The 26,912-nt window shown below is 44.8% G+C and overlaps 1 protein-coding gene across 1 annotated transcript in view; it reads left to right on the top strand.

Moving 5' to 3' along the window:
• The window catches only part of cpped1 (calcineurin like phosphoesterase domain containing 1), a 272,056-nt gene that overhangs the window by 46,199 nt on the left and 198,945 nt on the right, over window positions 1–26,912 (top strand). Inside the window, exon 2 of the mRNA XM_033040303.1 lies at window positions 8,143–8,361. Coding sequence (XP_032896194.1) covers window positions 8,143–8,361 — 219 coding nt within the window. The remainder of the gene's footprint in view (window positions 1–8,142; window positions 8,362–26,912) is intronic.

Below are 26,912 nucleotides of genomic sequence, written 5' to 3'. Positions count from 1 at the left end.
GGGTTGTTAAAGTTCCCGTATGGAGGTGAGGAGGATACATAGGGACAGTCTAATATAACCATCTGTGCTAGAGACTCTCAAAAAACATCAATGTTATGTACTTTCTAAACAATCTCATGACAACCTCGCTACCCTCACTCCTCTGTGAACTCATGGTTGGAAATCTACTCAAGTTTTTCCACTGCCTTCACAGTGTGCATGAAAGGCCCTTTGTGCACTAACAAGCCAAGAAATCGGATGACGATTCAACCATTTGAAAAGTGCTTTTTGCGTGTTTTGAATGGGTTGCACTTATTTCCACGGACATTGGGCACTTCCTGTTGTGCTTGGGTGTCACCTGTTCCTCATCGTCTGTGTACATAATGTTAAGTGTTTCTTTCAACTTAACAACAGGACATGTGACTCGAAGCCTTCAAGTTTACCCTGTGAAGCAAGGACAAAACAAGAACTGTACATGATTTAAAAAGCTCCTGCTCACATTTATTTTAAATGTATCAAGTTCTCATAATTCTCCATGTTCTGTTACTTTGCACAAATTCGGCTCTGAAAGATCCCAGCACTTGTGCGGTTTAGTGCATAGTACTGTGACCTAAGATTACTGTGGCATGGTTGAATTGAGGCTGCCCCATCGCATGGGGCAATGGAGTCCATTGTCCATTGAGTTTCTTCACATCCCGCCATCTCCTATCCAAACACATACCACCATTTTCCCTCTTCAGCAAGGCAGCCCCACCAGGTGGCAGAGAGAGTTCTCTTGTTTCCCTTTCCCCTGACTCGGTCTGAAGAAGGGGCTCGACCCAAAATGTCACCCATTCCTTTTCTCCAGCGGGGTGCTGTCTAACCCGCCGAGTTACTCCAGCTTTTTGTGTCTATCTTAAACCAGCAGCTAGTGCCTTCCAACAGAGTCCACCAGAGTTTGCCAATGGCTCTTCCCAGGTTCACTAGTGCGCTGAATCATTTGCCATTGGGCATCATGATATGATATTGTAGCTGTGAACTTGAGAAGCAGCTACCATCTGTAAATGTGCAAGTTGGGTCCTGCCTCTTTTAAATTGGAGAAATCAATGTTTAAATCAAGGTTTAAACCAGCATCTGCAGTTCCTTCCTACACAAACCTATGTCATTAATTACTTCAAGCAAAGATGTCCTAATTTAGCCTAATAGAATGGATGAATTCCAACATAGAGCAAGTTCTGTTCTCTCATCGATTGGGCTTGATGCACAGGAATTATTTGCTGCATGGGGCAACATACAAAGCGTGTGCAGCCCCATCACACGTTGTAGAAGGCGTTGCACACTCTGGCCCTGTTCTGAAAACCATAGACCTTTTGTGCGTGGTGATGAGAAATAAGGAAGAAAAACTTAAAAATACTTAAGTCAACTTGCCTTCCATTTTTAATGATTTGAAAATCCAAAATTTAATAGGTTCATTTTTAAATCAATGTACCAAATGTTCGTAGTTCAATCTTAGTTAAGGTGTCGGATGTCAAATGCTACAATGGGACGCCAACTGAGTGAGCAATGCAAATGTAGTTGTGAAGCTCTGGAGAGAACATGGGAGCAGTTGTCACTTGTAGAATTAATGACAGCGGGGCCCTTCCAACTGCACAGTTGAGTGAATTATATGACAACTAATGGTACTGTGGACTTCCATGAGTAAATTTCATTGTGACCAGCATGAGGATCGAGCTACATCATCGGCTGGGCGCCATGTTCTTTATGCTCTCTTGATGAAGAGTTGTCAAATCCTTTGGATGCCAGTTTAGCTGGCAGGTGGCCTATTTAAACATTGTGTCCACGCAAATCTGGCAGACTTTATCAAGATAAAAGGAGAAATTTTCAAGGAATTTAATGAAAGGAGAAAAATAGAAAAATCTACTTTTTTCAGAACAATCCTGCTGGATGGATGAACAGGAGAATTCTTGTAAAATTATTTGATATCCAAAACGAGCATGGCAGCATTCCTTTGCAAATTGAAAGTATAGTACAAAGCTTGAGTGCCACTGCCTTCAGTAAACATTCACCTGCTGACTAAGTCGTTACTTGCACAGTGAAAACAAATACATGCAGGTGCAGCTTACACCTATGGACTCTAACCAAGCTGCAACTTACACCTATGGACTCCAACCAAGCTGCAGTTTACACCAATGGACGCCAACCAAGCTGCAACTTACACCTATGGACTCCAACCAAGCTGCAGCTTACACCTGTGGACTGCAACCAAGCTGTAGCTTACACCAATGGACGCCAACCAAGCTGCAGCTTACACCTATGGACTCCAACCAAGCTGCAGCTTACACCAATGGACGCCAACCAAGTTGCAGCTTACACCAATGGACGCCAACCAAGCTGCAGCTTACACCAATGGACTCCAACCAAGCTGCAGCTTACACCAATGGATGCCAACCAAGCTGCAGCTTACACCAATGGACGCCAACCAAGCACGCCCATCAATCTGTTGTGGGACTGCCCACCTCTGAATACATTGTGCAGACAATGGGTATTTAAGTTCTCTCGCAGTAAAACAGTTACAGCTGAGAAACATATCATTTACGCATCAAGAAGCAAATGTGAAATGGGAATTGTGTATTTGGTGAATCAGGACTGAATTTGCTCAGGATAGGGAACAGGCCATATATGTGGGCGGAACAAGGCAGACCATGGGCCAGATTGGTCAAGAAGGGCATTGAAGCAACAACTGTTTCTCTTTCCCCAGACGCTGCTAGGCCTGTTGAGTATTTCCAGCATTTTCTGTTTTTCTTTCAGGTTAAGATTTCAGATTGTGAGTGAGATTTGAAGCCAGTTAGGTCAGGTTGGGAATTGGCATTGTCTTTATTCTGAGAGCAACAGCGAGATTAATGTGCTACCACTATTTTCCAATGAATGCTGCTGCCTTAGGCAAGGATAGATCTGTGGTTTTGTTTAAATATCCCAAGGTTGCTGTGTGTTATGCTGAGCTGCTGTGCTGTGACTATCCCACACCTAGGCCCCTTTAGCTGTGAACTTTCTATATTCGCCCATTAATCTTCCTACAGAACATTAAGTTGTCATTAGAAGCAAGCATAGCTATTTAACACCATGAGTCTTGTCAAACATAAAACCTAAGAAAATTAGGTCACAGAAGCTAAGCAACTGATCTTGCACTGAACTTTATTTATCACAGATGTGAAATTTCATTGTTTCTAGTTTTGAATTATTAATACATGTGTTTTCTCTTCCTCCAATATTTTCCCCCTTCAACTTTCTCTCTGTCTGACCCTGATTTGGGATAAAACTCACTCCCTTGTGTCCCTTCTCAATTCTTCCTGGGTCTGAGAAGGAGATATCCAGACGTGTCGCAATGTATTGTCACAGCTACAGGGCCCTTTGAACTGACAGGTATAGAGTGTTATGTCAGTCTCGCTGAACTGTAGATTCTTTGTAGTGCTGCAGGAGAAGCGACAGGTTCATTTTTTAAAAGCTCGGTGGATTTGAATGCAGCCCAAATTGAGATTAAAAAAAAAAAAGTCACCTGACATCTAACAGCATAGGTCTTGTATACAACGAGTTTGTACTGACTAGATTTTTATAATTAATTGATGCAGGTGTACTGCACAGTGTGCTCATAATTCTAACCTTGAACTACATTTGTGTTTACATTTTTGTTTTAAATATTTACATATAGAGGAAATATGAGCTGGAGAGGCTTTGGGATATTACAGTTCAGATACATCATTGGTGCTTTTATTGATGGAGAAGTTATTTGTTCCTAGTTTAAACTACCTGGGTGTCTTAAGTTACTATTTTGTCTTTGACTTCAACTGAGGGAAGTAACAATGAAACATTCTTGCAATCCAAATTACATTTCTACCTGTAAAAGGCCTGTCCCACTTAGGCGACTTTATCGGCAACAGCCACTGTCGTGGCGTGAGGCCGAGAAACCGGCCCCCTACCACAATGTCTACGACAGGCTGCCACCTAGTCGACGTCAAGCTACGACAAGCTACGTCAACCGGCGTCCCAATTCTTCGCGACAGGCGATGTCAACCTACAACTATACCCACGACAGCCTACGATGATATAGACGACAGCCTACGATGATATAGACGACAGCCTACGACAACCAAAGTCAACCTACGTCATTCCGCGACAAGCTACGACCCTGATGACGTTAACTGAAGACAGGCGGAGCGGTGCACTTTTTTTCCAAATGACGCAACGTGACTTCTCGTGACGCCGATACTGCCGCTGGTGGACGTAGCATTACGTAGGCTGCCGCCACTTGAATTCACCAAAGTCAGCACCCGGCGACAGCCAACGTCAGATGGCGTCAACCTGGCGACAGCCTACGCCAACTTATGCCAGCACCTACTCCAGGAGAAGTCACGCAACGTCAAGCTAGATGTCGCCGAGAGGTTTCGAATATTTCAAAACCAAGCGGCGACAAGAAAAAGGCCACGAGACTTGAGGCAACAGCTCATGACAATACAGGCGGCACGCCGCGTCACCCCGCCACCATGTGGCAACAGCCTATTTTCCGGCTGTCGTCGAAAAAGTCGCCTAGGTGGGACAGACCCTATACACTCTTAACTGCAGAGGAAGCATTATTTGATTTGTGTCTCAGTACGCAAATAATACAGAAACCTGAAGACGATGAGAATCATTTGATGTAATCAATATACAGTGTAGCTTGTGTTTGTGCACCATGGAAGTACATGACAGGCACATCAATGTTAGACCACTCCGATCCACTCCAAATGGTATTTTCTTTCTTTGATACCTTTCTTTTGATATCTTTGATATCATAGAAACATAGAAATTAGGTGCAGGAGTAGGCCATTCGGCCCTTCGAGCCTGCACCGCCATTCAATATGATCATGGCTGATCATCCAACTCAGTATCCCGTACCTGCCTTCTCTCCATACCCTCTGATCCCCTTAGCCACAAGGGCCACATCTAACTCCCTCTTAAATATAGCCAATGAACTGGCCTCGACTACCCTCTGTGGCAGAGAGTTCCAGAGATTCACCACTCTCTGTGTGAAAAAAGTTCTTCTCATCTCGGTTTTAAAGGATTTCCCCCTTATCCTTAAGCTGTGACCCCTTGTCCTGGACTTCCCCAACATCGGGAGCAATCTTCCTGCATCTAGCCTGTCCAACCCCTTAAGAATTTTGTAAGTTTCTATAAGATCCCCTCTCAATCTCCTAAATTCTAGAGAGTATAAACCAAGTCTATCCAGTCTTTCTTCATAAGACAGTCCTGACATCCCAGGAATCAGTCTGGTGAACCTTCTCTGCACTCCCTCTATGGCATCGTGGCATTTGGCTCCATACTTTGGCCTTTAATGGCTCGCTTCGGCCCGACAGTGATGAAATAGATGCCAGCATTAGTGTGTGAAGCATTGTGAATATTGAGACTTTGGTGGCAAAATCCCTATAAAGGGATGTTGGGCAGCAGTTCTGAATATTGAACATTGAATTTTTCAATTTCAGGTAACCAGCTGTGTTTTGTTGCCACTCTCACCAACCCACCCAGGTTCTCTCCCACTTTGTTCACCTTTTCCATCAACCTCCTGGCTCCATCTGGCCATCATTTAATTTCTCTAGTTCCACACATCATCTACCACCTCTTGACATTAAAGTATATGCTACCTATTTTTCCTCTCTCCCTCCACCCCCTTTCCAGCCTGCAGTCGTTAAGTAAGTAAGTAAGTTTATTGGCCAAGTATTCACATACAAGGAATTTGCCTTCGTGCTCCGCCCACAAGTAACTACATGACATACAGTGACAGTTACGAATGACTCAGAAAACACTAAATATTAATAATAATAAAACATTAATGATAAAACACCATTGATCAAGCATGTGAGCCAACAAAATACCAGATCAAAGTGAGGCTACAGATTTTTGGTTATTGAGTAGAGCAACTAGTGGTGGATAAAAACTGTTTTTAAGTCTGGCTGTGGCAGCTTTGACAGTCCGGAGTCGCCTTCCAGAGGGAAGTGATTCAAAGAGTTTGTGGCCAGGGTGAGAGGGGTCAGAGATGATCTTGCCCGCTCGCTTCCTGGCCCTTGCAGTGTACAGTTCATCAATGGAGGGAAGGTTGCAGCCAATAACCTTCTCAGCTGATCGGACAATTCGCTGCAGCTTCCAGGTGTCGTGCTTGGTGGCTGAGCCAAACCAGACCATGATGGAGAAGGTGAGAACAGACTCTACGATGGCCGTGTAGAATTGGACCATCATTGCCTGTGGCAGATTGTGCTTCCTCAGCTGCCGTAGGAAGTACATCCTCTGTTGTGCCTTTTTGATTGTGGAGTCGATGGTAGCCCCCCATTTAAGGTCCTTGGAGATGATGGTTCCCAGGAACTTAAAAGACTACACAGATGTGACTGTGGTGTTGTTGATGGTTAGTGGGGTGAGGGGAGGGGGATCTCTCCTAAAGTCTACAATCAATTCCACTGTCTTAAGAGCATTGAGCTCCAGGTTGTGATGAAGATTCTGAACATGAAATATTGACGCATCCCTTTTTGCCTCACCAGAAGTTGTTTGACCAGCTGATTTCTTCTGCCAGTTTATTTTCTTGTATTCTCAATTGTTCGTCTAACCTCTACTCAACGCTGTCTCCAACTGACACCCTTCCCAGACTCCTCACCCCAACTCCCAACATCTGTCATTCCACCAGAAGCCCTCTCACTCCCAAATATTTTTCTTTCATGTCACCCAGTTCCAAGTTCTTCCACAACTTCCTTTACTAAATGCACAATAATGGTGCAAATGAAGAAAGTCCTCCCTGTATGTTCACACGGTGCATGCAAAGCCTCTCTCACAGGACACCACGGGTGTCATGCATGATAGAACTAATGATAAGTAAAAATAATAATAAATAAAACATCTCCAAGTTTGCAGATGACACAAAGCTGTGTGGCAGAGTGAGCTGCAGGGAGGATGCTGTGAGGCTGCAGGGTGACTTGGACAGGTTGGGTTGGGTGACTTGGACAGGTTGGTTGAGTGGGCAGATGCATGGCAGATGCAGTATAATGTGGATAAATGTGAGGTTATCCACTTTGGTGGCAAGAACAGGAAGGCAGATTATTATCTGAATGATGTCAGATTAGGAAAAGGTGAGGTGCAACTAGATCTGGGTATCCTTGTACATCAGTCACAGAAAGTAAGCATGCAGGTACAGCAGGTAGTGAAGAAAGCAAATGGCATGCTGGCCTTCATAGCGAGAGGATTTGAGTATAGGAGCAAGGAGGTCCTCCTGCAGTTGTGCGGGGCCCTGGTGAGACGGTTTTGGTGTCCTAATTTGAGGAAGGACATTTTTGAGATTGAGGGAGTGCAGTGTAGGTTCACCAGGTTAATTTCCGGGATGGCGGGACTGACATATGATGAAAGAATGGATCGACTGGGCTTACACACTGGAATTTAGAAGATGAGATGGGATCGTATAGTAGAAACATATAAAATTCTTAAGAGATTGGACAGGCTAGATGCAGGAAAAATTTTCCCGATGTTTGGGGAGTCTAGAACCAGGGATCACATTTTAAGAATAAGGGTTAGGCCATTTAGGACTGAGATGAGGAAACACTTTTTCACCAGAGAGTTGTGAATCTGTGGAATTCTCTACCACAGAAGGCAGTAGAGGCCAATTGACTGGATGAATTCAAGAGAGAGTTAGATCTTGCTCTTAGAGTTGGCGGAATCAAGGGAGAAAATAGGAACAGGGTACTGATTTTGGATGATCAGCCATGATAATATTGAATGGTGGTGCTGGCTCGAAGTGCCGAATGGCCCACTCCTGCACCTATTTTATCTGTTTCTATGTTCTAAGTGACTGGGCACAAAACTGCACTGAATTTTGAGCACAGCCATTTTTAATGTGCCTTTCAATGTTTTAAGAAAGGCTTGTCTATTTTAAAAGATTATGTTACCAACAGCTGTTTAATCTGTGCTCTTCATTTATTGAGTGTAATGGTAGACTGGTCTTAATTTCTCTCTCGTGCTTACATTAAATGTCTACCTTTCTTTACGTGTTTCCACCTCAGTCACAGCGCAGTAACCGGTATAACGGTAGCCGAGGAGGAAACCTCTCATTCTGTATATGTTCAGCTTGCACGCGAGGTCAAATCCAAATACCTGACGTGTTATTATCTCTTTCCCCAGAGACCGAGAGCAATTGGAATGGACCTTTCTATTTCATTCAAGGAGCCGATCCTCAGCTTGGCCTCATGAAGGCTTGGAGGTCCGGAGACTGTGACAGTGGGGGTGATGAATGGCAGGAAGAGGTCCAGCTCACAGGACAAACGGTGCAGGCCATCAACAAGCTGACTGTGAAACCCCGGTTCTTTGTACTCTGTGGAGATCTGGTTCATGGAATGCCAGGTAATCGCGATTGACAAAACACACGGAGCTATCGCGATGGAGTGATGCTTAGTTGTCATTAATTAGTACATAATTATTCTCAATTTGTACCAGGAGTGTTTGTCCCTGGATGGCAGGTGGGAAAGAATGAGCCAGACAGTTTCTGAGGGAAAATTTATTTGGAATGGTGGCAGGGGAGAGTATCTGGTGTTGCCATTATGTGGTGGTGGAAAGAGATATCTCCTCTTAAAAGTTTCCGAATTCAATGTTATAAACTTCTCCGAGAACGGCTGTCAAGGGTTATGGGGAGAGGGCAGGACAATGGGATGGTGGCAGAGATCTGCCATGATTGAATGGCGGAGTAGACTCGATGGGCCGAATGGCCTAATTCTACTCCTATAACTTGTGAACAATCATTCTACAACTGGGGAATGAACAATATGGGTGGATGAACAATATGCTTGACAGAAATACATTGTTTGGGGACAAAACAGATCTGGGGATGTCTTGAGTTCGTTACGGTGAATGAGCCCAATTGCTGTGCTGCAGTTCATCTTCAAAGTTCTACCACATTGCGACAATTCTGGGTTTTAGGTTGTTCTTCCACACAGTGGTCTTGCACCCACCGCTCTCCTCCACCTTACTGTGCTTAGCTATTGCTCCTTGCCCATGTAAAGGGCAGATTAGTTAAAGTTACTGACGCACATCAACTTCTTACAGGTTTCTGCCTTTCACTGAGCAGGATTGATTTGAAATAAATATCCTTTAATAAAGATCGGAACACTAGTTCTTTTTTTTTTAAAGAGTAGGCAATATAAGTGGTCATGTATTTTTCTGGACTGAACAACTTCTGCACTGCAGGTGTCTCTTGATGTTGATTTAGATTGAGGTCACCCTAACAATTACTGAATATAGGAAATAATAAACTTGTAGATTAAAATTAGACTACAGTTGATTTAGTTTAGTTTAGAGGTACAGCGTGAAAACGCCCTTTGGCCCACCGAGTCCGTGCTGGTGGGCCCCACACGAATACTATCCCCACACACGAATACTATCCGACACACACTAGGGACAATTTACAATTTCACCAAAGCCAATTAGCCTACAAACCTGTCTGTCTTTTGGAGTGTGGAAGGAAACTGGAGCTCACGGAGAAAACCCATGCAAATCACATGGAGAACGTCACAGTGGCGCAGTGGTAGAGTTGCTGCCTTACAGCAAATACAGCGCCGGAGACCCTGGTTCGATCCCAACTACGGGTGCTGTCTGTACGGAGTTTGTACATTCTCCCTGTGATCTGCGTGGGTTTCCTCCGAGATCTTCGGTTTCCTCCCACACTCCAAAGACGTACAAGTGTGTAGGTTAAGCGGCTTGGTATAAATGTAAAAATTGTCCCTAGTGAGTGTAGGATAGTGTTAATGTGCCGAGATCGCTGGTCGGAGCGGACCCGATGGGCCGAAGGGCCTGTTTCCACGCTGTCTCTAAACCAAACTAAACGTACACTCTCTGTACAGACAGCACCTGTAGTCAGGATTGAACTCTGGTCCCTGGCGCTGTCAGGCAGCAATTCTACTGCTGTGCCATATCTAATGTAAATTCATCATCAAAACCATCCCAGCATGTTCCGTTTTGCAAGAAATTCCCAATCATGGATGTTAAATGGTTGTTCAATAGTGGGGAAAAGTAAGGAAGAGGAGCAATGTTCAGAGGAGCAGAGGATTCTGAACAAAATAAAGGGAAAAGGGATAGGTGAGGCCAAGGAGAAATTAAATTGAGGCACAGGAGCAGCCATGATCTTATTAAAGAGGAGACTCGAGGGATCATATGGCCTTTTGTTTTCACTTATGTTGCCAATTGACAAGAAATAATTGGCCTTATCATCTGCTCATATCCTGTGTCAATAAAATCAATCAATTTTAAGGTCTCCACTCCCACCTAATCTGCCTGTCATCTCTGTCAATGTTTTGTTTTCAACCAGCTGTCTCTGACAGGTTAAATAATTATTATTTTGTGGGGAAAAAAAGCTTGTGAAGCGGCATTGTGAGCTGTGTGTCTTTCACAAAGATTCAGCCGGAAAGGCTTGCACCATTTGAATTCATTTTGTTGCTGCTGCATTGCAGCCATTACTGTCAGAAGAAAAAACTAAATTACCAGTCTCTTGGTACTTTAGAGAGCTGGCCTATTATCTCTCAACCTATTCTGTCACTTTCTATATGACATGTAAAATATGGTGCTTGTGGTTAATATTACCTCGGCTTGGGACGCTGCCTGCTGATTAATCCATCTTGGAGGTTGTGAGTGAGGCACTATGGTGCAAATGACAGAAGATGTTAATCTTCTCAATACCTAGAGTGAGGTACACTCCAGTATCTGAAGTTCTGTGCGTCTGCATTCATGTACTCGACTCGCTTTCCTCAAGAAATGGTAGGAACAGAACCTCTCGTGCATTTCACTCTTGTCTATAAATGATGTAACAAAGTATTTGTGAAATTTCCATCAAAGCTCTTGTATTATACACAGGTAATGATAAACAATTTTATCATTTTGCTTGTATGCATGTTTACATGCACAGAATCTCTTGTAGGGGAATCGAGAACCAGAGGACATAGGTTCAAGGTGAAGGGGAAAAGATTTAATAGGAATCTAAAGGGTAACTTTTTCACACAAAGGGTGGTGGGTGTATGGAACAAGCTGCCAGAGGAGGTAGTTGAGGCTGGGACTATCCCAAAGTTTAAGAAACAGTGAGACAGGTACATGGATAGGACAGGTTTGGAGGGATATGGATCAAGCGCAGGCAGGTGGGACTCATGTAGCTGGGACATTGTTGGCCGATGTGGGCAGGCTGGGCCGGAGGGCCTGTTTCCACACTGTATCACTCTGTCTCTACAGTGTTATACAGGGAACAGCTATGGGGAGCAGTGTTCTCATGACCTGAGTCCACACTGTGCTATTTCTCCTGATTCTCAGTTGCTAACACAGTTGACTGTAAAAACTGTGTGAGTGTGTGCGTGTGTGTATATGTGTTCAGTTCAGTTTGGTTTATTGTCACGTGTATCGAGGTACAGTGAAAAGCTTTTTGTTGCGTGTTAACCGGTCAGAAGAAAGACAACACTTGATTACAATCAATCCATTTACAGTGTATAGATACATGATTAGGGAATAACGTTTAGTGCAAGGTAAAGCCAACAAAGTCTGGTCAAGGATAGACTGAGGGACATCAAATAGATAGATAGTAGTTCAGCACTGCTCTCTGGTTGTGGTAGTGTGTGTGTGTGTAAACATTGAATTTGTTGCATTCAACTGTATTGACTGTGGGGCTGTTTTGACAGGACGGGTGATCAATTGGGCGGCTTAAAAGATCTAGCCGGCAAGTCATTCCATTCGATGAACAGAAGCAAACCTCACAGTGCAACTGTATTTCATCATTCCTGGAATTTTTTTAATCCTTGATGTGTGCAGTGTTTGTAAGCATTTATGATGACCCCAAATACAATAGACAACTGACAAAATGTGTAGATGCTGGTTTACACCAAAGATGGACACAAAATGCTGGAGTAAAGGGCCAACCCACTTTCACGACCTAATTCATGACCTTTTTTACTCGTGGACATTTTTCATCATACTACAGGTGCACAACCTTTTATCCGAAAGCCTTGGGACCAGACACTTTTCGTAATTCAGAATTTGTCGGTCTTCGGAATGGAATTTTTTTAGCGTAGATTTTAATGGCTGGCTCAGTGGTAGAGTGCTCGGCTCATATCCGCAAGGTCACGAGTTTGCGCCTTGATCCCGGCAGTAAACTCGGTCGCGAGTTTGAGTCTTCAATGTAGTTTTTTCTTGCAGAATAAATGTTTGTATGAAATGCAGTGTAGGAGAGGTGTACTGACTGTGTGGGCAGAACTTTGGAAGTGATTGCCCACCAGTCTAAAAAGCCGCTGTGTCTCCCTGTCCCTGGGATAGCAGGGGGCGATCAAACAGCACAATACCTCCCTCCCCCTCCAACTCCAGAGGAATCCGCTCCCTAATGGGCCGCTACGGCGACAAGTGGCAGTTCGCCCACAGCCCGAGCTGCGCCCCCTCATCCGCCACCCCAAGAACAAGACGTACCTTGCCCACCATCAGCTTCTGCCCCTACGTGTTCCTCTGGAGTTGGAGCGGGGCTGGGCTGGAGTTGCTGCTGGCTGTGCGTCTCTGGGATCTCCGTGCTTGCAATGGGCCTGGGGGTCGGTGTCCCGATGAGGGGGCGCAGCTCGGGGAACGGCTTCTGGTGGTCCTGACGTCTCCGGCCAGTTTGCAGTTTTCCTCTGGAGTTGGAACGGGGCTGGGCTGCTGCTGGCTGTGGGTCTCTGGGATCTCCGTGCTTGCAGTGGGCCTGGGGGTCGGTGTCCCGTTGGTCCTGACGTCTCCGGTGACAGTGTAAAGCCCCCGCGCCGGTGCAATGGGCGGGGAGCTGGAGAGGGGAGGGAAGGGGTCACACACATGGCCGGGAAGCAGAGGGGTGTAGGTGGGGTGAAACTGAAGCGAGCGACAATCTGCTGCTGCCTGCCCCGCTGGGTTAAAAAGTTCCCACGCAAGACTCACGAAACACTGTGTATCGTGAGTCTACCGTGGGAACTTTTTAACTCAGCGGGCAGGCAGCAGCATATTGTCAATTATTAACCCTCCCTCGCAATATACCCTTACCTTCTCTTTTATGAATGGGGATTTAGTTCCCCTTTCTTCGAGGACCGACCGGAGGTTCCGCTGTCACCTCTGCGGACCGCCCTCGGTGAACGTTTTCAAGGACCTTTCTTCAAGGACCGAAAAAATGGCCGCTATTCGGAGGTTTTCGTTATTTGGATCTTCGGATAAAAGGTTGTGCACCTGTAGAAAAAACGTTCCGACCTACTTGATGCCACGAGTACCTATGACTAGCATCATGGCCTGCTATGACCTATCTACGACCTCCTACGACCTTGTGACAAACCATATTGCGCGTATGAGTCGAGGGCAAACTCGGCAGAGTTCGTGAATTAGGTCGTGAAAGTGGGACAGGCCCTTAACTCTGAAGAGATTGCTTCCCTCCAGAGATGCTGCCTGTCCTGCTGAGTTACTCCAGCATTTTGTGTCAATAGACAGCTGACATGAGTATATAATTACAATTGTACAGCATGGCTTTGTGCTGATAGGTATCTATCATACTGGTGTCCAAGAAGAACATGGTGACCTGCCATCTGTTAGCATTTATATTCACTACAATGAATTGTTTTCAGACATTGGTTACGCTGTAAATCAATCCTTGCCTCATAAATCTTTTGGATTCACTTCATTTTGTCAATCGGCATAACAGGTCACCAGCAGATGTCTGTCTGGCTGGCTCTCCACTCGGCTCTGAACAATCTGGACAACAGAAACACATACATTGGCTGCCTTCATTAACTAGAGCTCGGCACTCAACACTATCATCACTTCCAAACTCACCACCAAACTCCCCCCTTTAGCTGCCAAGTCATTTCTGGCGAAGGACATACCACAGTGCAGTTGTGTAGAACGCTCCACGGCTTGACAACGGTGAAGGAACAGTGATACGTTTCCAAGTCAGGAAGGCATAAGATGTGGGGAAATCAGCAGATGGTGTTGTACTTTTGCACCTTGTCCTTTTTGATGGTAAGGTTTGAGAGTTAGGGTGACCCAGGCAAGTTAGTGAGGTGCAATTGTAGAGTCTGATAAAATGGTCAAAGAAATGAATGTGATTAAACAGACACAGGAGCAGACTATTTGACGCATCTCGCCTCAAGGGAGCAAATCCATTAGAGGCATTCTCCTGATATTTTCCACTAGTGTACACCAAGGGGTAATTTAACAAAGCTGCATCGAGAATATTTGCTGTGCTTTTTCTCCTTTCACTGAGCACAGCTGAATCACTGCAGACAATCCTGGATGGTAATCGGCCTTGAAGCCAGAAATCTGTAGTTGCTGGAACTTCAAAATGTTGGAAGCACCCAGCCGGTGAAGTAGCATTTGTGCCAAGATAAACAGGATTGATATTTCAGGTGAGTACTGTTCGTCCAGGTGTGGAAAGCGAGGGGACAGTGGTGGCGAGTTGCAGAGAGTGGAAGGAGAGATGAACACTGAGGGAATATTTGTGATAGGAGCAGTTAGTAAGATGATTCCTTTTTATAAAATAAACAGGTTAGGGACAAAGAAGATAAAAAGGATCAACTTAAAACAAAGGTCATGTATGTAAAGGAAAATGGGTTGCAACATTCCCAGATGGGAAATGAGAAGCTGCTTTAGGGACATGGTTACGAGCATCAAGGGTCCCATTTAGGCTATTTTTCAGGTGACTAGGCTGTTGCCAGATGGTCGGCGAGGTGTCACCTGTATGGTCGTGAGTAGTCTCCTCAGTCGCCCAAAGAGTCGTAGCGTCTTTCTGGTCGCCGCTGGATTTTCAACATGTTTAAAAATTTTCGGCGACCGTGGGTCCACGCCAATGAGCGTAGCTTGACTTCTCCTGGCGTAGGTGCTGTCGTAGGTTGTCGCCAGGTGATGTAGGTTGTCGCCGGGTGTTGACTTTGGTGAATTCCATTGGCGACTACGTATGTCAACCGGCGACAGGTACTGGCGACTGAATTGTCTTCAGTTGTCGCCGATAGGGTCGTAGCTTGTCGCGGGTGGACGTAGGTTGACTTCGGTTGTCGTAGGTTGTCGCCTGTGTGGTCGGAGGTTGTCGTAGGTGTGGGCGTAGGTGGATGTCCTAATGGGTCACCAGTTGTCGGTAGCTTGACGTCGACTAGGTGGTAGGTTGTTGCAGCTTGTCATAGACATTGTTGTAGAGGGGTTCAGTCGCCGGTTTATCGGCGACCTGCTACGACTATGACAGTCGCCGGCAGTCGCCTAAGTGTGTCAGACCCTTCAGGAAGCTCAGGATTGCCCTTGCTGACTAAATGGAGAAGTTCTGCAAAGTGGTCTGCAATCTTTATTTGGTTTTACCATCAGACGAGAAACCACATTCTGAGCGCTGAATGTGAATCACAAAATTGGAAGAGATGCGAATGAATTTTTGCTTTGCTTGCAAGAACTGTTTTTGGTTCAAGGGTGATGGGAAAGTTAGAGCTAAAATTCAGCTGCCAGGTCTGCTAAAACGAACAGTGATGGAAGAGTGAATAAGGGTTACAGAGGGAATGGCTTCTTTAAAAATCAGAAAGGTAGGGGAAGATATTTCTGCTGGTTGAAGGTGTGAACTTTACAGAGGATAATCCATTGAATGTGGAGGATGGTGGTGAAACAGAAGGACAGAGAGAAGCAGGGTTGGTGGAGGTACAATGGCAGTAGCTATGGTAATCACTGGGCTTGTAGTGGATATTGAACACCAACCCATCCTCTGACAATAAGTGTAGGAAGGGAACTGCAGATGCTGGTTTACTCTGAAGATAGATAGACACAAAATGCTGGAGTATCTCAGCGGGACAGGCAGCATCTCTGGAGAGAAGGAAAGGGTGACCCGAAATGTCAGCCATTCCTTCTCTCCAGTGATGCAGCCTGTCCCGCGGAGTTACTGTCCATCTCTAACAAGTTAAGGTGGGAAAGGAAAAGTTAGACATGGATCATGGAAAAATGAGAGTAGGGTGAGAGTTGGCTGCATAGAGTGATAGAGACATAGAGTGATACAATGTGGAAACAGGCCCTTTGACTCAACTCGCCCACACCGGCCAACAATGTCTCAGCTACACTAGTCCCACCTGCCTGCGCTTGGTCCATATCCCTCCAAACCTGTCCTATCCATGTACCTTTGTAATTGTTTTTTAAACGATGGGATAGTCCCAGCCTCAACTACCTCCTCTGGCAGCTTGTTCCATACACCCACCACCCTTTCTGTGAAAATATTACCCTTTTGGATTCCTGCTAAATCTTTTCCTCTTCACCTTGAACCTATGTCCTCTGGTCCTCAATTCCCCTACTCTGGGCGAAAGACTCTGTGCATCTACCCGATCTATTCCTCTCATGATTTTGTATACCTCTATAAGATCACCCCTTATCCTCCTGTGCTCCATGGAATAGAGACCCAGCCTACTCAACCTCTCCCTATAGCTCACACCCTCTAGTCCTGGCAACATCCTCGTAAATCTTTTCTGAACCCTTTAAAGCTTGACAATATCTTTCCTATAACATGGTGCCCAGAACTGAACACAATATTCTAAATGCGGTCTCACCAACGTTTTACACAACTGTAACATGACCTCCCAACTTCTATACTCAATACTCTGACTGACGAAGGCCAAAGTGTCAAAAGCCTTTTGACCACCTTATCTACCTGCGACTCGACCTTCAAGGAGCCATGCACCCGTACTCCTAGATCCCTTTGCTCCACAACACTACCCAGAGACCTGCCATTACTGTGTAGTTCCTGCCTTTGTTAGACGTCCCAAAATTCAACACCTCACACTTCTCTGTATTAAATTCCATCAACCATTCCTCCGCCCACCTGGCCAATGGATCCAGATCCTGCTGCAATCTTTCACAACCATCTTCACTATCTGCAAAACCACTCACTTTTGTATCATCAGCAAACTCACTAATCTTGCCCTGTATGTTCTCATCCAAATCATTGATGTACAAACAGTAATGGGCCCAGCACCGAACCATGAGGCACACCACTGGTCACAGGCATCCAGTCCGAGAAGCAACCTTCCACCATTGCCCTCTGCTTCCTTCCATGGAGCCAATCTGCTATTCATTCAGCTACCTCTCCTTGGATTTTATGCAATCTAACCTTCCAGAAGGTACCATGCAGAAGCTTGTCGACCACCTTACTGAAATCCATGTACACAACATTTACAGCTCTGCCCTCAACAACCTTTTTGGTCACGTCTTCAAAAAAAATCAATCAGATTTGTGAGACACGACATCCCACGTACAAAAGCACGCTGACTATCCCTAATCAGCCTTTGCCCATCCCAATGCCTGTACAACCTGTGCCTCAGAATACTGTCCCTCCACTTCCTGCGGGCCTCCACCAGTGACTTCACTGACCCTCTCCACTCCACCGCCCACCCGCAGGCCGCAGCCGTTGCCTTACCTGAGAACTAGGCTCAGCATCGGGCCTGAAGTCTCCACGCTGCAGACTCTAACACCACGGGGTTAGACTGTACCTGGTTCTAGTGCTCCCCCAAACACAGGGAACCTCAGTGGTTGTTCCACTGGGTCTTCCCCTTCCCCCTTGTACCACGTGACCCCAGCTCCTCCCCACCCACAATATAGTCCTCATACCCCCACCTCCCTAACCACCCACCACCCCCCTACCAGACATTGCCTCGGCCTCCGTCCACTCACCTGCCCTACTCCGGCCCCAACCCCCATCCTTGCTGTGTGTTCACCATCCCCCCTGACCTCCCCCTCTCTGATACCGAACGGTCTGTCCTCAGCAGAGTCCTCACCTTTGTTCCCCTCTGTCCCTACCTCAATGAGTTCCGTGTCCGCCACGATGTGGAGCTCTTCTTCCGTCGCCTCCGCATCAAAGCCTTTTTCCATGGGAAGGAGTCCTCGCCCCCCCAGTGATGACCCCTTCTCCCATCTCCAACGGACCCCCTCCTCTTGGAACCCCCCCCTCATGGCCATCTACCTGCTTTAGACCTTTTTATTTTAAACTGCCGGCGGGACATCAACCGCCCAACTTCTCCACCCCCCTGTCTTATTCTAACCTCTCCCCCCCTGAACGTACAGCCATCGACTCACTCTGCAACAACCCAGACTGGGTGATCAAACCTGCCGACAAGGGAGGTGCCGCGGTAGTCTGGCGCGCTGAACTCTGAGGCCAGGCCCCAACTCTCAGACACAACATTTGCCACCCTCCAGTCGTCCGGCACCTCTCCTGGATTTAAGGACGACTCGTAAATTTCAACCAGGACTCCCGCAATTTCCTCTCTAGTTTCCCGCAATGTCCTTGAATATATCCGATCAGGCCCTCAAGATTTGTCTACCTTCAAACACGACAGCACCTTCAGTACTTATTCGACGGTAACCCAGACTGCTCTCAAGACACTTCCAGTGACTGCTCCAATTTCCTCCGTCCTACTATCTTTCTACTCGGTAAATACAGAGGAGAAATACTCATTTTGGACCCTGCCCATCTCCTGTGGTTACGCACAGAGGTGACCGCTTTGATTCCTGAGAGGTCCCACCCTCTCGCTAGTTACCCTTTTCCCCCTTATGCACCTGTATTTATAAAATATTTTTGGATTGTCCTTTATGCTGCCCGCCAGAGCTATCTCCTGGCCCCTTTTTGCCCTTATTATCTCATTTTTCAGTTTACTCCTTAGTTCTCGAAACTCCTCCAGGGATGCACTTGATCCCAGCTGCATATACCTGTCCCATGTTTTCAACGTCTCAATTTCCCTCGTCAGCTTCCTTACATTTGCCTGCTTTGCCCTTCACTATATTTATGGAATTCCCTGTCACAGAGGGCAGTAAAGGCCAAGTCACTGGATGGATTTAAGAGAGAGTTAGATAGAGCTTTAGGGGCTAGTGGAGTCAAGGGATATGGGGAGAAGGTAGGCACGGGTTATTGATAGGGGACGATCAGCCATGATCACAATGAATGGTGGTGCTGGCTCGATGGGCCGAATGGCCTCCTCCTGCACCTATTTTCTATGTTTCTATAACGCCGACGTACAAATCCTGAGCTTTCTTCGCTACACTTTTAAAAACATCCCACTTGGCTGATGTTCCTTTCCCCTCGTCGGTAATGGATATTTCAAGTTCTGTTCAAGTGAAAGAAGCAACAACAACGCAGGGCTACTCTCTGTTGTCCATATACCAATGTACTGCCACCACATGTTGGGACATTGAGCTCGTCTCTGTAGGTCTCTGTGAGGCTGTCGCTTGACTATTGTGTAGAACACTTCTTCCAATATAGACAGAAGTCCCCAGATGGTTTTAGAGGAAGAATAGACAAGCTTGGCTGTACAGGGAGCAATTACTCTGCCAGATTTTTGACACCAAGAATAATGCTGGGTGGTCTGTATGGTTTTACATAATTCCTGTTTTTAACATGGCAGTTGACGAATATGACGAATAGCTTGCTCGGACATTTTGGGAAAGTTGAGAGTAGTTCACTTTCTGGAGCTGTGCTTGGAATGGCTAATTTCAATGACCTATGGCTCTCTTGTTGGGCAGTAATATACACAATGGTGAAATCTCACAGTTCTCATTATTAAAGGTCATTTTTATATATATCGTTTTTTCTGATATGTTGTCCTTTTAATATACGTCTTTATTGAATCTTAACTCCCACAGCTTCCATGGTGAAATTTGAGCTTCTGTGTATGGATTACCAGCTGTATGCCCTGTGTTGCTACTTTACCGACATAACCATTCTGCCATCACTGGATCGACCATTTGTCAAAAACCATTGATTTGTTGTCAAGTCGTGCTGTCTCTCTGCTTGAGCTCCCTCCAATACAACCTGCGTCTATCCTGGTCCAAAGCTGCTGTCATATCACTGGTAGACAAAAGTGCTGGAGAAAGTCAGGTGAGGCAGCATCTATGGAGCGAAGGAAATAGGCAACGTTTCGGGCCGAAACCCTTCTTCAGACTGATGTGAGGGTGGACTAATCACAGAGGGGGCGGCAGTGAGAGAGGAGGTTGTTAAACTGTCTTCGGATGGAGGAGCAGAACTTCTTCACAGTAGGCATACCTTGAGGAGATTTCGCAGTGTAGTAGACAAAATGTTTAAGGAACTGCAGACGCTGGATATTCAAAAGTAGACAAAAGTGCTGGAGAAACTCAGCGAGTGAGGCAGCATCTATGGAGCGAAGGAAATTGGCAACGTTTCGGGCAGAAACCCTTCTTCAGACTGATGTGAGGGTGGGGGGTGTCAATTAACTGGCTTCTCTTGTTGGCCAGGATGTTGCCAGGACCTAAGGGCCTGAATTATAGGGAGAGGTTGGATTTTGTTGCTTGGGGTGCAGGGGGCTAAGTGGTGATCTTTTGCAGCTGTATAAAATTATGAGGGGAATTGATAGGATGACTACACAGAAACATTTTATCTAGAGTAGGGGAATCAAGAACCTGAGGACATACATTTAAGGTGAGAGGGGAAAAAATTCAATAGGAAACTGAAGGGCAACTTTTTCACTTGAAAGGCATTGGGTAAATGGAACGAGCTGCCAGAGGAGATATTTGAGAGACATGGACAGGTATATGGATATCCATCATCCGCTGAGTTACTCCAGCTTTTTGTTTGTCTCTGGATCGGAAAGTGTTGGATGAAACTGCAGATGCTCGTTTAAACCGAAGATAGACCCAACATTCTGGAGTAATTTAGTGGGACAGGCATCATCTCTGGAGGATAGACACAAAATTCTGGAGTAACTCAGCGGGACAGGCAGCATCTGTGGAGAGAAGGAATGGGTGACGTTTCGGGTCGAAACCCTTTTTCAGACAAATGGGACAAGTTCAGAAGGGGCACCTTGATCGGCAACATCTTCGCTCAGCGTCACCCATTCCTTCTCCAGAGATGCTACCTGTCCCGTTGAGTTACTCCAGCTTTTTGTGTCCATCTTCGGTTTAAACCAGCATCTGCAGTTCCTTCTTACGCAATGATAGGGTAGAGAGTCAGAACCTTCTTCCCAGGGTGGAATAGCTTTAAGGGTGGAGGGATGGAAATTTCAATGTAGGACAAATGTGCTGAGAGGGGTGGTGGTGGAGGCAGATACGATAGTGGCATTTAAGCGGCTTTTAGATAGACACATGAATATGTAGGGAATGCAGGGATATTGATCATGTGCAGGCTGAAGAGATTAGTTTAATTTGGCATTATGTTCAGAGCAGACATCATGGACTGTAAAGCCTATTGCAATGCTGCACTGTTCTCTATTAATGAAGAGGTAAGGATTTGAGCGGTTACGAGAAGGGGATGAATTAACTGACTGGATTGAACAGTGGGATAGTTTCAATGCAAAATTGAGGTGACAAATGTCAAAAAAATGTCAGATGGTGTACTTGAAGCTGGGAAAAGACAAAGATGGCATGTTCAAAGGAGCATCAAATATGCTGTCTGTGGAGAGACTGGCACAATATGCTAGATGGAATGATTCTCGAGGGAAGGGTAGAGTGATTGCCTCTTATCTACTGATGCCTACCTTCTCCTGCATCTGTAGAAGAGATGTGGAAGTTTTCTAAAATGATGGGGAGCGGCACTCTATTTTCAATTTCTTTCATTACAGGGAAATAAGTTGAATTTTTATATTCTGAGCAACTTTCAAGAGTTGCTTGTGTGTAGATCTCATTTGAAGGACTTTTTTCTAGTTAGTATGTGAATGCATTGAGATTCTGTGGTCTACCCAGAGAAGATCAGTTCCTTCGTACTCCCAGGCCAGCTTTGTTATCTCGACTTCATTTGCTAATTGAATGAAGATGGAAGTTGTTTGCAGCTAATGATTTCATTACACTGCTGTACATAGATGATGTCAAGCTTACTCTGCAGAGGTTACATTTTGTCAATTCAAGTGCAGCAGAGCAGAATACATCGATGGGTAGTGAGCTATGAACTGATACAACATCTGCTGGCTTCATAGCATTACAAACAGGAAGACAAACTTAAATGGAAATGATATGCCCAACAATTAAGGTCAATATGATGCCTATACTAGACAAAATACGTTTAGTCATAATGACATTGATGCTATATATATTCTGTTGGGGGGGTGGAGGGGGGGGGGGGGTGGAATTCCTACGTCTGTATTATCTTTGGTAAAGCAATTTTCAAAGTTATTGCAAAGTTTATTAAGAAATGAAAATGTACCATTTAAACTAAAAAATGTTATTGTAAGTGAGCTTAATGTGTTACAGTGGAATACAGTTTCTGAGTAAGAAATCTCATCTTCTTTTCAGGCATTGGTATAAAAAAGATAGACACAAAAAGCTGGATTATATCAGCGGGTCAGATAGCATCTCTGGAGAAAAGGAATAGGCGACGTTTCTGGTTGAGACCCTCATTCAGACTGAGGTTTAGGGGGGACAACAATATGCATGAAAGCTGAGAACAGGCAAATAACTTTGCCGCTGGCTTAATTTTATTACTTATTAATGTAAAGGAATAACCTCTACAATGAGCTGCAGGTTACTATCAAGGCTCTCTCCCAAAAGGAAAATGGCCTGAAGCTGAAGGATTTAGGGAACATCATATTTATGGAGGTGATAGCCACCATTTTAATTTCTTCTGAGAGGGTGTATATATGTACAGGTAGTAGTAATGTTTCTTAAAATGTAATAATAGGAAGTGGGGAAAGGAAAATAAATTGCAATCTTAGTTTTTTATATTTACTTATCTATTTTTGTGGGTGTTACAGCCTATTACCCATTCCACAGTGCCTGAAGCAAGAGGCTTGCATGGCAGTATCAGAGGGCAGTTAATAGTTAACTTCATTGGTGAGTCAAGAGTTATAAGTAGAGCCAGGATGTTTAGGCACTAAAAATCTCTGAAATAGGCAGGTAAAAAGGCATAATAAAATTACAAAAAAGGCACGGAAAGGGCATTTATTGACAAAAAAAGGCATAAAAAGGCATTTCCACAACCAAAATATGGTCAAAAATAATAATATAAAGGTATACAACATTAAATTACTAAAGTTGCATAGTCGCACATAATTACTAGCATTTTTTTCAAATGATCTGGTGTTAAACTACCGTCTGTCAGACAGAGTATGCTTCGGTTGTGAAAAACTTATTTCTACCCCAGCTGAGGTCACTGGTGCATACCCGAAACTTGCTACAGACTCTATATTCATGTCGATATCTTGTGCATTACAACTACCTTTGAGAACTTTAGCTATGTTTTGTATTTCTTCAAGAACTTTGTTAGCTAAAATCACTCTCTCACATTTTACTTGTATGTCTTTACCTACACCGCCAAGAACTTTACGGATATCGTCAGTTACTTTGTTGAAATCCTGCAAGTTATTCACTAATGTTTCGCCACGTTTCTCAAAGGAAGTGATAGCTTGTCGGAAGTTTGCAAAATGGGAAGCAATATACACAAGATCGTGGTGGAGAGACTTTTTATGCAAAATTTCACTGACGATCCTGACTGCAGCAGATTCTTCTTCTTCAAAATGGTTGACAATTTATTTTATCTTTTCAAAATTTGCAGCATAGTAGAGTACAGCAGAGAGCCATGCACCCCACCTAGTCAAAACGGGCTGAGGAGGTAGCGGAATCTCAGATGCCATTGACTTGAACAACTGCACACATGACGGTACTTTGAGGAAGATTTTCTTGACATTGGAAACTAGGCGATCGACATTTGGAAACAAGCTACGTATGTGCTTGGCAATTCTATGAAGTCCCTGAGCTAAGCATGTCAAATGCAACATTTTGGGGAGTAAAACTTTAAGTCACAAACAGAAGAACATTCACGTGTTTTATACCTTCTGGCCAAAGTACAGCAAGTGAAGTTGTAAACAACTGAGCAATAGTTGAGCTGTTTGGCTTCTCCAATACTTCCGATGTCAACAAATACTCCTTTGATGGTTGACCTGCCTCCAGTGTACTGATGCCCACATTGGCAACATATCTCCCCACAGCATCGGTTGTCTCGTCTATTGAGATCCATATTTTGTTGCCTGCATCTTCATCTCTAATTTTCTGCACAACAATGTTGAAGTTGCTGTCAACATAATTTTTCCATAATGATGACTCACTTGGTACATGTGCCTCTGTATTTCTCTAAAAAAACGCTGAGAGATTTGTTTTCCAATTTCTATAGTGGAATTCCAGCACAAATCACTGGAAAATTCAGATTTGCGACTGGAGCCAGCAGTAAATGTAGTGAGGAGATGTAAGAGTAGGGATTAACGGGTCCCTTTCAGAATGGCAGGCAGTGACTAGTGGGGTACCGCAAGGCTCAGTGCTGGGACCGCAGCTATTTACAATATACATCAATGATTTGGATGAAGGGATTCAAAGTAACATTAGCAAATTTGCAGATGACACAAAGCTGGATGGCAGTGTGAACTGTGAGGAGGATGCTATGAGAATGCAGGGTGACTTGGACAGGTTGGGGGAGTGGGCAGATGCATGGCAGATGAAGTTTAATGTGGATAAATGTGAGGTTATCCACTTTGGTAGCAAAAACACGAAGGCAGATTACTATCTAAATGGCATCAAGTTGGGAAAAGGGGAAGTACAACGGGATCTTGGGGTCCTTGTACATCTGTCTATGAAAGTAAGCATGCAGGTACAGTAGGCAGTAAAGAAAGCGAATGGCATGTTGGCCTTTATAACAAGAGGAATCGAATATAGGAGCAAAGAGATCCTTCTGCAGTTGTACAGAGCCCTAGTGAGACCACACCTGGAATATTGTGTGCAGTTTTGGTCCCCTAATTTGAGGAAGGACATTCTTGCTATTGAGGGAGTGCAGCGTAGGTTTACAAGGTTAATTCCCGGGATGGCGGGACTGTCGTATACTGAGAGAATGGAGCAGCTGGGCTTGTACACTCTGGAGTTTAGAAGGATGAGAGGGTATCTCATTGAAACATCTAAGATTGTTAAGGGCTTGGACACGCTAGAGGCAGGAAACATGTTCTCGATGTTGGGGAGTCCTGAACCAGGGGCCACAGTTTAAGAATAAGGAGTAGGCCATTTAGAACGGAGACGAGGAAACACTTTTTCTCACAGAGATTGGCGAGTCTTTGGAATTCTCTGCCTCAGAGGGCGGTGGAGGCAGGTTTTCTGGATGCTTTTAAGAGAGAGCTAGATAGGGCTCTTAAAAATAGCAGAGTCAGGGGATATGGGGAGAAGGCAGTACTGATTGGGAATGACCAGCCATGATCACATTGAATGGCGGTGCTGGCTCGAAGGGCCGAATGGCCTACTCCTGCACCTATTGTCCATTGTCTATTGTCTATTGAGACAAGCTTGGGTATTTTGCTTGGGTAGCCTACACCCCAGAGGTATCAACATTGACCTATAATTTTAAATAGCCCTTGTCTTCTCACTCCTCCCCCTCCCCTTCCCAGCTCTCCTTCTAGCCCTACTATCTCCACCTCTTCCTTTCTTTTTCCCTCCCCCCCCACATCCGTCTGAAGAAGAGTCACACCAGAAACATCGCCTATTCCTTCTCTCCACTGAGCCTCACCCGCTGAGTTTCTCCAGCATTTTTTGTGTATCTTTGATTTTTCCAGCATCTGCAGTTCTTTCTTAAATAGATCTTGGAGAAAACTGAACCAGCGGGCAGCGGCACGAACGAATGAATGACCGATGGTGGCGCCCCGGGTTTCACCCTGGTGGTGGAAGTTGTCTTTTAAGTTATACTAAGTTATAATAACATGAATATTCACGTGTTAACATAGAAAACGTCATTGTAATCACGGTACAAAGAGAAAATAGCACGACCTTTTAGCAAAACGGCAGAAAAGGTTGATTTAGGCACTCGATCGTGAAAAAGGCATTATCCTGGTGAAATCATCAAAAAAGGCATGAAAAGGCACATGGCATTTATGGCAAAAATCCTGGCTCTAGTTATAAGAGAGGCAGACCAAGTAAAGGTGTTAAAGGACATCCGTGGTCATCGTTATTGATATTAGCTTTTGAATCTCGATTTCTTTAAGTTCCTCTATTTAAGTTCCATCGGTACCATGTGGAATTTTAACTGGTGCATCGTCATTAGTTCAGTAGCTTGCCACTGCACATTGAGACCATTACAGGCCCTTGTTACACCTGAGCAGATTACAAACTAGATTTCAAAACTGTGTGGGCGTTGTAATAACAGGATCAAAGTGTTGAGGGCATACCCGTGTGTTGGTTATATTAATAGAAAGCTGCACAAATAACACGGGAAGTACATGTTTATTTTGGCGGAATAATTTTGAGGACAATGGCCAGTGTAATATCGTAGCTGAAGCTAAGAAAGCGTGAAATCAGTGTTTTCTTTTCAAACCCATGCAACGAAGCAGAAGCTTACAACTGACTGATCAGAAGCTGAGTGAATCATTATGCAAACCATCTCCACTGCTGGATTGGCTGCAAAACAGACTGTTGACCTCCACTTTCAAGCTATTGCAGACCATGAGAAATGTTCCATCACATTAAATCTATGTCGCTCGCCTGTAGGATTTGCTTATGTTTATTTTGCTTGATAAAGCTGAGCATATTTAAATATTTTAATTGAAACGTACCCATTTCATAGTCACTGAAGAGACCTCAAGGGCGGGTTGTTAATAAGTACTCCACTGCTTGAGTACCTTTTAGTTTGGATATCAAGGCTTAGAAATTGCAATGCGCTGCATCTCGTATTCCAACACCGCATGATGGAAAACATGCACAGCAGAAAATGAAAATTGTTAGCGAGCATTTCTGAATCATTTGCAGATACAGGGTACTTTTGTTTTGTCAGAGTGTGAGTTGCAGTTCATCATCAATCATGCAATTCCAAGTGGGGCCAGCAATGGCCATTGTTGTGCACGCCTGGTACAGTGGTACTTTTTGTTACACAGCATTAGACGGGGCCCCAGTACATTCAATTCCACCCTTGTATTCTCTGGTGACACCCAACCACAGTCAGCCGGCCGTATGCTTAAAATATCAGATAGACA

Source organism: Amblyraja radiata, chromosome 22, assembly GCF_010909765.2.
Source record: "Amblyraja radiata isolate CabotCenter1 chromosome 22, sAmbRad1.1.pri, whole genome shotgun sequence".
Classification (NCBI taxonomy): domain Eukaryota; kingdom Metazoa; phylum Chordata; class Chondrichthyes; order Rajiformes; family Rajidae; genus Amblyraja; species Amblyraja radiata.
This window is presented reverse-complemented; position numbering and strand designations above follow the sequence as displayed.